The sequence below is a fragment of the Plasmodium gonderi genome, assembly GCF_002157705.1.
Source record: "Plasmodium gonderi DNA, contig: Chr12, whole genome shotgun sequence".
NCBI lineage: Eukaryota > Apicomplexa > Aconoidasida > Haemosporida > Plasmodiidae > Plasmodium > Plasmodium gonderi.
In genome coordinates, this window is record NW_021628937.1 from 1,459,549 (window position 1) to 1,474,869 (window position 15,321).

The 15,321-nt window shown below is 32.0% G+C and overlaps 5 protein-coding genes across 5 annotated transcripts; 2 read left to right on the plus strand and 3 right to left on the minus strand.

Moving 5' to 3' along the window:
• Window positions 1–1,533: 1,533 nt before the first annotated feature.
• Window positions 1,534–2,806, plus strand: PGO_122980 (hypothetical protein, conserved; the record flags this gene model as incomplete). The annotated part of the gene is made up of 3 exons (XM_028689088.1): window positions 1,534–2,103; window positions 2,365–2,527; window positions 2,733–2,806. The coding sequence occupies 3 exons, from the start codon at window positions 1,534–1,536 to the stop codon at window positions 2,804–2,806; spliced, it is 807 nt and encodes a 268-aa protein (XP_028544889.1).
• A 703-nt stretch (window positions 2,807–3,509) lies between these two features.
• Window positions 3,510–5,918, minus strand: PGO_122990 (TBC domain containing protein; the record flags this gene model as incomplete). Its single annotated transcript, XM_028689089.1, has 1 exon — window positions 3,510–5,918. The coding sequence occupies one exon, from the start codon at window positions 5,916–5,918 to the stop codon at window positions 3,510–3,512; it is 2,409 nt and encodes an 802-aa protein (XP_028544890.1).
• Window positions 5,919–6,455: 537 nt separating this feature from the next.
• On the minus strand, window positions 6,456–8,184 carry PGO_123000 (WD domain, G-beta repeat domain containing protein; the record flags this gene model as incomplete). Its single annotated transcript, XM_028689090.1, has 4 exons — window positions 6,456–6,499; window positions 6,640–6,759; window positions 7,073–7,887; window positions 8,147–8,184. The coding sequence occupies 4 exons, from the start codon at window positions 8,182–8,184 to the stop codon at window positions 6,456–6,458; spliced, it is 1,017 nt and encodes a 338-aa protein (XP_028544891.1).
• A 1,068-nt stretch (window positions 8,185–9,252) lies between these two features.
• Window positions 9,253–10,382, plus strand: PGO_123010 (hypothetical protein, conserved; the record flags this gene model as incomplete). The annotated part of the gene is made up of 4 exons (XM_028689091.1): window positions 9,253–9,318; window positions 9,537–9,863; window positions 10,084–10,163; window positions 10,349–10,382. The coding sequence occupies 4 exons, from the start codon at window positions 9,253–9,255 to the stop codon at window positions 10,380–10,382; spliced, it is 507 nt and encodes a 168-aa protein (XP_028544892.1).
• A 1,146-nt stretch (window positions 10,383–11,528) lies between these two features.
• Window positions 11,529–14,531, minus strand: PGO_123020 (conserved Plasmodium protein, unknown function; the record flags this gene model as incomplete). The annotated part of the gene is made up of 1 exon (XM_028689092.1): window positions 11,529–14,531. The coding sequence occupies one exon, from the start codon at window positions 14,529–14,531 to the stop codon at window positions 11,529–11,531; it is 3,003 nt and encodes a 1,000-aa protein (XP_028544893.1).
• Window positions 14,532–15,321: the final 790 nt, after the last annotated feature.

A 15,321-nucleotide genomic window follows, 5' to 3' on the forward strand; every position in this document is an offset into this window, starting at 1 on the left:
AATGAGAGGAGCAAAAGAGGAAGAAAGAGGGGAAAAGAGGGGATAAGAGGAAGAAAGAGGAGAAAAGAGGAAGAAATAGGAGAAAAGAGGAAGAAATAGGAGAAAAGAGGAAGAAATAGAAGAAAAGAGGAAGAAAGATGAGGAATTCACTGACACATCTCTTCTTGTCAATAATCGGTTCTTACATAAATATACAAATTGCATTATACACCTTTTGTGTTAACCAGACGCATTTCAATTTGTTGCAACGCCGTTCTGCCGAGATTTTCATTATTTAAAAAAAAAAAAAAAAAAAAAAAAAACTTTTCATTTGTTGAAGGACTATATTATAGCCTTATTTTTAACGCATCCTTAAAAGGTGATAAAACGCGACGTGTGCAGGTGGCATATGTGAAAGTGGTATGGCAGTATTGGTGTGTAAAATCGACGTAATGAATCAAACGCATCCCCTTTGTGAATTTTTCAGAATAGGTGTACATTTTCCTTCTGCATGACCTACGTGCACACACGTATAAATGCATGTATGCAATACACGAATTTCAATTATATTTCAAAACAGTTATATCCCTACTTTTTTTTTTTTTTTTTTTTTTTTTTACTGTTCTGTTTATTAATTACCATCGTACTACGAATTTGTTATTTTTATTACTATGCTTTTGTATGTTGTTCGCTGTTTACTGTTTACTACTCATTATTTACTGCTTCCTGTTCACTGCTCATTTTTTTTTTTTTTTTTTAAACAGCCAAAATTTTCATAACAGTTTTCACAAAGCAGCAAATGTTTACCGTTTTTTTTTTTTTTTTTTTTTTTTTTTTTTTTTTTTTATAATTTCAAAATTTTTTTATTTTTTTTTTTAATGTTTTAATTTTTTTTTTTTTTTTTTTTTTTTTTTTTTTTTTTTTTTTTTCTTTTTAATTAATTTCATAATCGCTAACTTGAGTCATATAAAAATGCATTACGCAAAATGGTCCTCAAATAAAATGTAAAAAAAAAAAAAAAAAAAGACAAGTCCCCATTTTATGCACCAATGATCTTTGTATAATTAACCTCTATGTGAAAGAAGAGAGGGAAGACCATTGAGTATATTATATATACATATGTGCATATATGTATGAACATATGCATGCAAGTGTGCATGTAAAAACGTGTGTACGCTCAAACATTTTGTTTCGTCCTAAAAAAAAAAAAAAAAAAAAAAAAAAAAAACTCCCCCCCGCCCCCCTTTCCACCACCGCTTAAATTACAAGTCACTCAACATGCTATACACCATATATATAGGATGTTCAAGAAGTATGCGTTAAGACAAAAGTTTCTCCATATTTTATATCATCCCTTTAGATGCACACTGTGGGAAGATCATATACGTTAGTCCATTCAATCAGCTTGGACGTAGATCATATACATGAATCCATTAAACCGGCTTGGATACACATCATATGATCACCTTACCGATCGACTCACGCGTAGGGGGGGAGAGGGGGGGGGGGGGTCATCTCGCAAGCCAACGTGACAACTGTTCCTTCTCTAACAAAATGAGCGAAAAAAAAAAAAGAGTGCTATTGCATGAAAAGAAAAGTAACGAAATACCAAGCGCCCAAAATAAAAACATCCTGTTTAAGGAATGTAAGAATACGAATGAATTTAAGGAGGCCTTTGTGAACATCGAAACTGATTACAGTCTCGAAAGTGAAAAAGAAAAAAGTAACATTTCTCTATTCAACGTGTTTAAAAAAAAATTAAAAGAAGAAAAACAGTATAGTAGATTTTTAATGCTTTTTCAAATACCAAAGGATGCAAATAAAAAAAAATGTACAAATGAAACTCTGAAAAATGTCCTTCAGGAAAAGTATAAAAATATAATCACGGGCATTTGTCTTTTTGTAAATATCTATGCCATTATGTTGTTAGAATCTCATGACACTAAAGATATATTTCGTTTCATAAAACATCTGAACGAAATACCAAATGTATCTGCTGTCAAAATATTGTATTTCAGTGAATTAAATAAACAAAATGTAACTGATCAGTTTTTCTTTTTCGACTATAACAAGGAGCAACCCAAGGTTTCGATTCCCCCAGGGGAGTACAACTATGTGGATGAGGTCAAATTAACACGAGCTTACATCCGTCCACCAGACCATATACATATGCATGCAACCATATATGTGCGTGTTAACCCCTCCTGAGTCTACAAAACAATTATTGCCCATTCGTGATTTCTTACATCCCCCGGCCTTTCCCCCTTTGGAGTGGTGTGGACTCTCTACCAGTTTTGCATTTCCTCTCATCCACATTTGTCTTCATTTTTTGCTTTTTTTACTGTTTCTAATTTAGATTTATATTCCTTATTGTATCCAATACAGGTGTGGGAGCTATATATAAACATAATGCACTTCTGCTGCCTTCTAAAGAATAATGAAGAAAGACAAGAAAGTTTTTACAAAAATGAAAACATAAAAAAAAATTTCTCCCATTTGCCAAATCTGTATAATGATAACGCAAAGCAGTACATATGGAGTATAGACGGTACTTGATAAAAATGTCCAGAGTTGTATCATTCTGGATGGGCACCTTTGTTATAGTGTTCTATATACATTTACTTTCCCGTGGGAAAACATGGCTATATCCATCTCACACCCCACCAAATATATTCCCATGGTATATCTCTCTGCAATCTTGTGGGGTTTTATTTTCTACCCGTCTGTCTATATATATTTCTTCCCTTTTTCAGAATTCATTTCTTTCTTTATGGACGATTTTTACCTATCCTTAGACGATTTTTCTGATGACTTCATGGATTTATAACCCCATTTAAGTGTGTACACTGGATAGTTTTCTCAGTTTGTGTGTGTATAATATATATATATATACTAATATTTCTATGGGTGAATGTATTTTCCACTGTTTATAGGGGAGGCGGATTTTTTTTTTTTTTTTTTTTTTTTTTTTTTTTTTTTTTTTTTTTTATTCACTCATTAAACATTATAAATTGCTCCTTCACCCCCCATCACCTTTTCAGAATGATCCAAAAAAGTTTATCGCTCTGATTAAACAAATGCAGACTTTTGCACACTTATGGGGATAAGGGAAAATGTTTTCTCTGTATTTTCCTGTTCTATGCACATATGCTACGTATGTTGTTGGGGAGACCTTTTCGTTTCGCTTAGTTTGGTTTCGCGTAGTTTAGTTTTTTGTTTTTTTTTTTTTTTTTTTTTTTAATTCCTTGTCAAAATGGCATTATTATATTAATAGAAATGCATTTGAATGTCTTCCTTCTCCCCTCGCACTTAGCATTAAATGCTGCGGATTTTTTTTTTGATTTTTTTTATATTTTTTTACTTTTCTGCTTCACTCCATCTTAAAGACATCAACTGGAAGCACGCCGTGGCTTGATCAGCTAATCATTCATTCGCTCACTCATTAACTGATTAATTCGTTCATTTGCTCACTCATTAATTGATTAATTCGTTAAATCATCTGTTAGAAGTGACCCGCATAGTCCTCTTCTTCACCTCGTGCTTCGATATTCTGAAGATATCTTTCCAATTAACGCTCTAGATACCTTCAGATCTAATGCTGTTTCAATTAACAAATCCAGTTCAACGTGCTTTGACAGCACCTTTAGTCTATTCAGAATGTCTTCAAAGGATTCTCGTAGTATTACCTCTTCTTGTAATTTAAAATAAGCAAGAGCCACTTTAAAAAGAAAAGGGTGATTGTGAATAAAAAACATGTCCCATATACGAACGGCATACATTATGTTTATGTTGTAAGAAAAAAGAGTTATAAACCACTGAGAGGCATACATGCTTGAGTGCACATTTTCCTTCTGTAAATGATAATATATTTTTGGAAAAGAGATTAATAATAATTTATCCAATATGTATAAATATTCATTTAATAAAGACATATCTGATGAAAATAAGTCATTCAATTTAAATTTATCTATCAAAGCTATTAACATAAAAAAAGCATCTTCTTCATTCATATACAAAATAAAAGTTGCAACTATAAAAGCCATTCCTTGACAATAACCCAAGTCTTTATTATAATTACTATAAGCTTTTAAAACATTAAATAATGTTTTCTGTCCTTTTTCATAATTATTTTTAAATAAAATATGTTTTGGGTACGTTCTGTTCATATCTTTTTTAATTGCAACTTCATATTTATTATTTATACTTAAGTAGTATTCGTAGTAGCTTTTCCTCTTTCCATTACAACCCACCTTAATCCCTCCCATTTCATTATTGCCCTTTTTATATTCATACGATTGCAATAAAATTTGCCATACAAATCCTCTTAAGAAATCTGGAATCCCCACAGTTACTTCTGTTTTTATAAGATCATTAATCTTTTTATTAATACATGTAAAATATTTCTTCTTTTTTTCTAAAGAGAAATTTAAAAGTGCATTTGAAAGTACATATTTCATATCGATCGAAGAAGAAGAAAAATGACTCATTTTGTTGTAAAGTTCATTTTTATAGAATAGATTCAAATATTTACTTCTATTCCTTTCATCATCTTCTCCCGTGAAATTGGGGATATTCCTCCTGGAGTTCCTTGCACTTGCATCATTATTACCATTGTTTGTACCCATCTGATGTTTTCCAGTTATAATCTTCAAATGTCCCTCATTTATGCCTTCTTCTCCCATTTGTTCTGAGGCTTTTTTTTCAGGGCGCTTCTTCTTATCACTTTTGCTATTGGACCCCTCAGCGTTGTGCTTGCACCTATCATTGCAGTTGTCATTGCAGTTATCGATGCAGTTATCGATGCAGTTATCGTGGAAGTTATCGTGGAAGTTATCGTGAAAGTTATCGGTGCAGTTGAGACCACCGATGCGTTCATGAGCATATGCGTTCCCATCTTCTCTCGCACTCTCCCCCTTATGATCACCTGCACAGGCAGACTTGATTCTTCCATTATGAATGGCTCTCTTACTATCAACTATGGCAGGTTCTTTTTTGCCCTTCGCCCACTTGTGATTATAATAATGTGCAGAAGCGCTGCTAAAGTTGAGGTTCATGTTGTTTTTGTCTGTACCATGTTTTTCTTCTCTATTTTGAGAATTCACATCCTTGAGATTATTACCATTTCTATTATCAGCACTACTGACATGCATGTGAGAAGCACTTTTTTTACTATCCTCTTTTGTGCCTCTTTCAAAGGAACGCAACTTTCCCTCTTCCTTACATTTCATAAAGCTACATTTCGTCTCCTTATTAAGTGGATCGTAATCCTCCTCCTTCATGTTTTCATTAGGAACTGTGCTTAAATAGTCTGTATGTAAATGCACAAGAGCATCTGTTACGTCTTCTACTTTATTTTGAGATATGTCCACTTGGTCTATATTTTCATTTACACCTTTCTTAAATTCCTTTGACGATTTATTTACACAACTTTTCAAATTATTCCTAGTATCCATTTCAGGATTTGTAAAATTTTCTGTATTTCCAAAATATATTTTTTTTTTAATGCCATTCATTTTGTCCATATTTTGATTATTTTTCTCAGACAAAGAGTACTCCTCCATTGTGCTTAAAATTTTATTCTTTTCTTCTTCCTTCTCAAACACTTTTGTTCCATTTTTTTCAGTTTTTTTCAAATTAAAATAATTGTCGTACGATAAGGAGGAAGCTAAAAAAAAGGACAATTTACTTTTTCCTGCGCTTGCACTAGTCGGTGGTGTTTCCTTGTGATCTCTGTTCAAATTCAACACCATTGTTTTATTTCTTCCACTTTCACATTCGGTTTTCTTCGCGCTGTCATCAACTGTTATCATTGACATTTCTTTTTGAATTAACTTTTTTAAATAAAACAATTCTATTTTTTTCTCATATATATATTTCCATGTTCTGATTTTCTCAATATCCTGCGCGAACTTTTGAATGTCGTTATTCATTTCTTTCATTTTTATATGTCATACCCCCTTAGTCTGCAGGTTTTCAGTTTTGCATTGGAAAATATAACGTATTTTTACCAAACCCCCCCTCCAAATGATGGGAATGCGTTATATAAAACTGAAATGGACTAAAACTTTGCGAAAATTGAAAAAGGGACAAATGTGTCCATAGTTTGCTTTAAAATTGATGCACACACACCAGGGTTTTTTTCAGTTACAAGCTAAAATGAGGAATAATTTGAAAAAAAAAAAAAAAAAAAAAAATTGACCTGCACAGATGAAAAAAAAAAAAAAAAAATTGACCTGCACAGATGAAAAAAAAAAAAAAAAAATTGACCTGCACAGATGAAAAAAAAAAAAAAAAAAAATTACAAGTTGCAAGTTACAAATTAGAAACTAAAAATTAGAAGCTATAAGTTGCAAGTCACAAATTAGAAGCTACAAATAAATGTAAAAATGTGCTCACGCAAATTTTCTCTGGTTGGGTTTCTTTTATGCCAAACGTGGTATCCCCTACAAAAGCTACTTGGTCCATTTCTATTTTCACTAATCATTTTTTGGTATTTGCCAGATTAAGAGGTAATTGCTAGCTGCAGAATGGGACAAAAGAAACGAGAAAAAAAAAAAAAAAAAATGGGGAAACAATAGAGAAAAATATGTTTCCGTGTAAAATAATTATTCACATCAGTAAAAATTCATATTTGAAAAAAGAAACCAAGCGAAAACTTACTTGTCACAAAGGCAACTCTGTTATATACCCATTTCACAAACAAAACATTGTTGTCAATTTTTTTTTTGCATATAAAGTTTCCCTTCACATCCCAGAAATGTAGATTCCCATCTCTTCCTCCTTTACGAAAAATTGAAAATAAATACGGAAAGGATAAATGGTGTGTGTGGCGCACAATGTGGTGTAATAGGAAAGTAGGAATTACCTACTTCAATAGTGTAATTGGTAACAAGCGAAAAAAAAAAAAAAAAAAAAAAAATGCTTCAACAGTTTAGCATATATATCCCTCTCGAAAAGCTGTTTCAAATTGCAATGGTAAAAAAGATCTTCCACAATGGATACAAGAAAAGAATCTGTCCAAAAGCAGAAGGTGAAAAATAAAAAAACGAAAAGCGATGCTCATATATGCCAAATATTGCATGCAGACACATACCCGAGAGTACATAATTAGAATCAAATGAATAAATGGGATAGGATAATACGGAGGGGGAAGGAGATGGGTAACTGTTCTCGTACAAAAAACTGTATGAATATAGTACATCCCCTGTGTATGCGTCTAATGTATATATATTGCCATATTGTGTTGCTATGAGCATTTTCTTTTCATCAAAAGAGAAATCAATGTGTGTGCAAATATTATTATTCACAGTTAATTTTGAAATGTCAAAATTTGCAAAATATTCATCATTATAATCATCTCCAAAACAGCTACATAGATATATCAAATTTTCAGTAACTGTGTAAGCATATATAATTCCAGATTTGTTATAATTAACTATGCACTGTTCATTGTGTACACTCGTTCTGTAAATGGTTGTTTTATCTTTTACATGACAAATTAAAAGCTCTTTATTTTTTAATGCAACAATAAATATATGTGTATTTGGGTGTAAAACGAAACTATTTTCTACAATTTCACCAGAAAATTCAAATACATGTATTATCTTTTTGTCTAATAAATGAAAATGATATATTTTACATTTTTTTTGATTTTCATATGCACTAAATAAACATTCGTTCACTTCAAAATCTGGATTACAATCATCATTCTCCTTTAAAATATTTTCCTTCAGTAATTTAATGTCATTAATTACTATATCTTCAATACTATAAGTTAATTTTTCTTTTTTTTCGAACATGTCATATATTTTTATAGTATTCTTAGTATCCGTAGTTGCAATTAAGTTATTTAATATGTCTATGCTTGATATGTATCCCTCATTTTTAAAGGATGCATATATATCAAATCTGTTAAAATGGACAGTGATGGACGAGTAAAAAAAAAAAAAGAAAAAGTAATAAATAAATAGATAGAGATACAGTAACACCCCTTGCACAATGCTACTGGTAATAATAATAAATTTCGTACACTGTGCATGTGGCAAAAGGTATTTTAGATACAAAAAAAAAAAAAAAAAAAAAAAAAAAAACACCCATATTACAACATTTTACTTGATTTTTATCTGTTATTTTTTATTTGTTAATTTTTTTTTTTTTTTTAACTTACTGTTTCATACGTGTTATATCAATGTCTCCTTCATTCATTATATATACTTTTTTTCTTTATGTATTTTATATATGAAATTAGGCAAAGTGGAAGAGTTAAAACTTTGCTTTCTTTAATTCGTGGTAGGAAAACAGGGCTGTCATGCTGTTACATGTAAATGTACATATTTTTACTAGGTGAGTATTTTTCACACGTCCAAGTTTGTGGTACTAGTTTGGCAAGTCCAATTTTGTTCCTTAACACTTGACTAACTTCTGGTGGTATGTGCAATTCACCATTGTGGGAAGTTGTTATACTGCTTATAATTGAAAAAAAAAAAAAAAAAAAAAAAAAAAAAAGGAAAGAGGGGAGGAAGGAAATAAGGGAAGACGGAAAAAACGCAGATTGGATGAGAGAAAAAAAAAAAAAAAAAGAAAGAAAACACTGTTTTCACTTTTATATTATTTTTCCACATAAACTTTGTGCCTCATATTTGTTGAAACTCAAGGTGAAATTTACTTACCACTTCTCGCACATTTGTTCTTTCATTCCCTGTGCACTATATTATATTGATTTCTTTTACCCCGTATTTCATGTGGATTTTTTGCTAAAAATTACTGTTTTTTAATATATAAAAGGGGTTATTGTTTTTCAAGAAAAAATTAAAAAAAAAAAAAAAAAAAAAAAGATAAAGAAAATACCTCTCATTTCATTTCATGCTATGGAGCATGATCAAATAATTTATTCGTGAAAACTGAAAAGCTTTTTTGTTGAATGAAAGCATAACTACTACGTTCGAAAGAATTTCATATGGCTCCATAGTGTATGTTACATATATATATATATATATATATATATATATATATATATACACTTGCACATGCTTAGAATCATTTAAATGTTTAATAAATAGTTTCTTTAGTTGATTCCCACCTTTTGCGTTGAAAAGGGGACACAATGTTTGTTAATTAAAAAAGCTGCTTTTTTCCATTTATTTTGCATTATTGTGTATATATTTTTTTTCTTTTTTCAATTCTGCAAAAGTAGAAGCACATATATATGCCATATATAAACGTAGGAAAACAAGCGTTTATGCAACTCCTCATTCAAACGAAAAGGCAAAGCAAATGGCGACATCATTAAAGTTATTAAAAAAAACGAATACCCCCTTTCTAGGTGTTTTTAATCACAAGGTTTAAAAAGAGGAAGAAAAAAAAAAAAAAAAAAATGCACATACACATGAACAGAGAAACACACACAGACAGGAAAATTATTTGTAGCAAAGTTTTATAGAATACATGTTACCCAAAAGGATTCACAACAATGCACAAAGTTTTATAAAGGAAAATTTCTCCTTCCCTGCCAACGACCGTTTTTTTAATTTTTTTTTTTTTTTTTTTTTCCCCCCCAGGTATTAGGAAATATATTTAAATTTAACACAAACAAACAGAAGAATTTATCTAGTAGTAGTGTGAGCAAAGATACAGGAACACAGACAGTGAGGGAAAATTTAGATAAAGGGGATGTACAATTTAAATACTGCCCTTATTTGAAACCCATGGATATAAAAGGAATAAAAAGGGCTGATCGAAAGTTTGATTACAACAGTAGTTACTCATTTATGCTTGCGCAGAAAGATTTTTCAGAAAACCCCCAGAAGAAAAACTTTCTTACACATTATTTGTACAACGGGATGAAAGTGCCCTTACCACCCAACAGATATAAATTATCCGAATATGTAATATATATTACAGTTTTTTCAAAAAATTATGAACCAAGTCATGTTATATGCGGCTGCTTTCTCTTGTTTGCTACAGATTGTTTTTTTTTTTTTATGACTGATTGTGGTTATATGTGGTTATTTTATTTTATTTTTTTTTTTCTGCTGTCAATTTGGCTAGCTTATAGACCTTCTGTTCTTATAATTTCGATCTGTTCTTTCTTTTTTTTCTTTTCAGGTGGACGTTAGACTAGACATGTTTTCCCCTGTAATAATTACATGTGTCATATGCTTTCCATTCTTTTTTACAGGATACATGTAAGAAAAATAAAATAAGAAAAGTGGACATATAAAAATATGCACAACTTCGTTTTTGTAGCCAAGGAGCTCATTGCTTGAAAAAAAAAAAAAAAAAAAAACAGTGAGTCTCTTTTCCCAATGATAATATATGCACACACATGTACATATATATATGTATATACGCTTTTTCATTTTTCCTTTAGGTGGTCTGTGCCGGAGAAAAGTTCAGCTCACTAAGACGTGCATGTGTTTTTCATTTTCGACAATATGCTTTTAAGATAGAAGTTGTGTGTGGAACTATGAACATTCGCCCAGTGCCCCTTTTATTTTTTTTTTTTTTTGTTAAAAATTAATCAGTGTCTTGTGAAGAAAAATTAGCATCGTTTCTACGACCACCATTGTGATGTATACATATAAATGTGTATAAATGTGTATAAATGTGTATATATGTGTATATATGTGTATATATGTGTATATATGTGTATATATATGTATATATGTGTATATATGTGTATATATGTGTATATATGTGTATATATATGTATATATATGTATATATATATGCATATGCATTGTGTGCACGTATGTTTGCTTCCCCCCCAATTGTGCATCGAACCGTGGACATTTTTCCCACCCTTATTAAGGCCCGTACTCCTGTGCCTCATTTTTTTTTTTTTTTTTTTCTGTACATTACCACGTAAACTCTTCAAAGGAGGTGGCAAATTAAATGATTCATATCATTTATAACGAGGTTAATGATCCACATTTTAAAAGCATAGAGATATGAAGGAAAAAAAAAAAAAAAGAAAAAAAAAAAAGAACAATCTTGTAAAAGTGTAAATACGAACATTTTTATACTTCAATATATGTGTGCAAACTCATAAGCATATATTGTGTACCCATAATGCCAGTACATGGAGATACGTCGCCTGGTCATCTGTACACATTTGCAAGTATGTAAACAAAGTCTCTTTAAATTAATTTTCCCCAATTATACTAAAGGCAGAAATTTACTTTTCCAGTAAAAGAAAATCTGTATCGTAACAAAAATGGTCAACTCATCGGCAAATAGGAAAATCGTTCTTCTTCGTCATATATATGCATATGTATATATAAATTTTTATAGAGTTGAAATGAGTTTTCAGTTATAGGATTAAATATGCACAGTTGAGGAATTTATCAGGTGGTATGCATGGACAGTCGGAGCGAATGTTGTGTAAGTTATTATGTGTCTGTAGAAGAGACAAGTGAGAAGGCGCACAATATATATACATATATATATATATATATACATATATATATATATATCATTACAGAGCAGATCTCAAAGGTTCATCCGCTGGATCACAACAAAATCGAGAATTCTCCTGTTCTTCCATAGCTTTACTTTTCCAAACTTTTAACATTTTCCAAACGTCTACCATTTGCGAAATTCATAACCATTTTTTTCCCACCCTTGATGAAACACATTTTGTGTGCATCATTACTAAACGAATTTTGCAAATCCCTTTGTCGTAAGAAATTGATAAGGTCTTCTTTTTCAATTTTTTTATTTTTCTCCATACTGTTCATTTTTTTTTGGATTTTGGGCATATTGATAATTTTATTTTTGAAATTTTTTTTTTTTTTTATGGAATTAAAAAAGTTCTTCTCATTTGCCATGATTTCATTTAGTAGTTTAATAGTGTTATCCTTCCTGTCAGTAACGCATTGTTTAATGATTTGTTGCACGGATGCATTAACCGAGTAGTGCTTCCATTCTATATCGTAATGTTCCTTGTGAGTATCTTTTTGTTTTCGATCCGTGTAAATCATGTTTCTGTTGCTACCTGTGTGGTTGCTTCTATCCACATTTCCACTAACTCCACCACTTCCACTTTCGATCGACTGAACTAGTGGAGGATTGAAAGATTGTTCCTTTATGAAGTTACTGTATTCAGATGTCGACCCCTCATCCGCTAGTAACAACGTCGTCCGTTTTGAAGTGCCCAGCGCTGGCACTAGTTTGGGGGAACTTCTCCCTCCTGCATGTTTTACCTTTCTCATGCATGTGTCGATATTCTCACTGCTGTATTGTTGGTACAACGTTTGATTAGATATGTCATTCAAATGGGCATTTTCGCTTGTATCTTCTAGGGTATTTGAATTAACAGATGTATTTATATCGAAGGGGTATGCTGTTGTCATCATCATCGACATAGGCATCGCCATCTTCTTAGTCTTCATTTCTGTGGATGTAGTAGCAGTGCATTGCTTTTTCCTCTTATGAGTATTTATCCGTTGATTGTATGGTTTATCATTCCTTATGGAATTATTTGAAATTACAAAATTAGACCGATCTATAGAATTATTCATTACATTTGGTTTTGTTACCATTTTTTGGTTTGTCGAGTTAAATGAACTATTTTGATTAAAATTTGTTTCATATGCAGCTGCACCTCTATGGATTTGTTGTATCGGTTTATCATTTCGAATGTAAATATTTCCCTGCGAATTTAGTTGGTCTTTTTTATTTGTCTTGTTTCTTTTTCTCTCTTTTTTAAATGGAATAAGCAACAAGCAATAATCACGCATGAATTTTTTTTGTGATTTTATTGAAAAAACATTTTTTTTATTAATATGTAATAGTATACCATTAATAATGTGAGTAATACTGGAAGATAGAACATCTGAAGAATTTAATCCAAAAACATTTTTTATATCATAAGTGTAAGGAGACATCTCTGCTTTAAGTCTCCTTCCCTTCTTTTCATCTATATTTATGTTCTCTTTGTGTACATTTATATCATCCTTTTTAATTCTCAGTTTATTATTCTCTAAATTCATTCTGCACGATTCACAATTTTTGTTAAAATGTATCTTCAGTCTGGTTGCTTCTCCTTCTGCCTCATCTTCTTCTTCTTCTTCATCCCTTTCACGAATAACTACACTCACTGTGTTTCTTTCTCCTGAAATTTTCTCACCTTCTCTCGAGTCCTTACTTATTAAATAGTAAGAATTCTGATTTTCGTAATCTCTCTCTTTTGAGTAGTTACAATTTTGAGCATTTTTCTTTTCTAGACATGGCGAAAATTCCAAATTTGGCCTCGTCCTATTTTCACTTAAAAATTTTGGGCACTCCTTCGAGATATCCCCACTGTTCAAAATGATCCAAGGTGAAAACTTGGGCATATTTTTTTTTCTATTTTTCATTTCTTCTTCCCCATACAGTTGTGACATTTTCTTCGCTTCTTCTGTCAAGAGCTCTGTGTCATCCTCTTGTGAATTCTCTTCACTCTGCTGATTGATGCCTGGGAGAATTCTTTCTGAATGACGTGGCTCTGAATGAGGCGAGCGTTTGTCCTCTTTGTGGGTTGCACCCCAGGAGTTGTTGTGGAAAAATTCGTGGCATTTCCTGTTTGTCTGTTTTTTCTCCCTACGAATGCTGAGTCCATTTATAATTTCACCTAGTTGTACTTTTCCATTTTTCATTCTTCGCTCGTTACATTTTTCCATTTTTTCCAAATTCATTCTGCAGGAGACAGAGCACTCATCGGATTTGTCAATTCTTATTGGTGAGGAGGAGGGATACAAATTTGTACCTCCTTCTTCTGTGTTTGCATCCGATCGACTATGATTAGTGCTATACTTCTTCACTTGGGAGCTATGCATTCCGTTTTTTGTTTCTTTGTAATTTTCTTTAGGAGTAGATTTAATTTCCTGAACACTATTCCTATGGATATGTCCCTTCTTGAAAAATTGATCAAAAGAATTTGCATTTTGTTCATATATTTTGTGAATTTTTAGTGCCTCATCGAAAACACCAAATTCATAAGACAATTTCCATAGCATGTTAATGTTAAAAAATGGTAAGTTTGAAATACAAGTAGGTGGTTGGATTTTATGTGACAGAATATTTTTACATATGGATGTATTTTTTCTATACACCCTTCGAATTAATTCTAACATACATCTTCTTCCTGTCGTTCCTAATTGTTTACAGAACCCTGGATAATACGTCACTTTTTCGCTTTTTTTTTCCAGAATGTTTTTTTGTAATAGTACATCATTTCCTTCACTTTTTTGTCTTCCCCTCCTTGTTTTTTTGTTGTGAATTCCATTTTTTTCTTCCTCTGAAAATTTTCCTTGAATGAACTTTTGTGAGTGCAGGGTCTTCTCAAGCGAGTGTGATTTTTCTCTCCCCAGCTTTCCCTCTGCGGGAGCCAAGTGCACTTGTGCCTGAGGTTGTGCCAGCAGTGTTGTCAGAAGTGTTTCGAGAAGTGTTGTCAGAAGTGTTTCGAGCAGTGTTGTCAGAAGTGTTTCGAGCAGTGTTGTCAGAAGTGTTTCGAGCAGTGTTGTCAGAAGTGTTTCGAGCAGTGTTGCGTGTATATTCATACGTGTATGCATTTACACATGTATGCATATGTGTGTGTATTCATACGTGCATGTATAAGCACATGTACAAGCACATGCAAAAATCTGCAGTCTCTCACACCTCGGTCTCGAGGGCCTCACCTTTTCATCGCCATTCCCAAAGAAACCTCCTTTTTGCTTCATAGAAATACCCATTATGATATCCATGAGATTTTTGGAATACTTGAAGGTGTTATAGTTACAGCTCTGGTAATTATCGTTGGTAGCAATCATATTTTTGCTCTGATCGATTATGTAGTTCAATGCAGGGATTGGAACATTCAGGTTTAGATAAAGGTTCTTGTTTAATTGGGGGAAATCTGCCATCGTTGAAACAGTTCTGCCAAGTGGAGGAATTGCTTGCAGAAAAATTGGTGTAGAAGATTAGACACCCAAGAGGTTAATGCTTGTTATGCTAGACGCAATGCAAAGTCATGATGGATGGAGTATATTTTTTGGGGAGTGTTCAGATGCTTACAGGGTTCAGATGCTTACAGGGTTCAGATGCTTACAGGGTTCAGATGCTTACAGGGTTCAGATGCTTATGGCTAGGATCCTTGCACTTGTTTCCTATTCACTTTTCAAGAATACTAAGATTGTACATTCCATTTACCACATTTTTTTGGGGGAGGTGGAAGCGGAGAAGTAGAGAAATGAAGAGGTGCACAAGTGGAAAAGTGGAAAATTGGAAAATTTTCTTTGAACATTCGACATGAATTGTATGTATATGCGCTTCAAGCCCAGGCTAACACATGTCTTTGTGAAAAAAAAAAAAAAAAAAAAA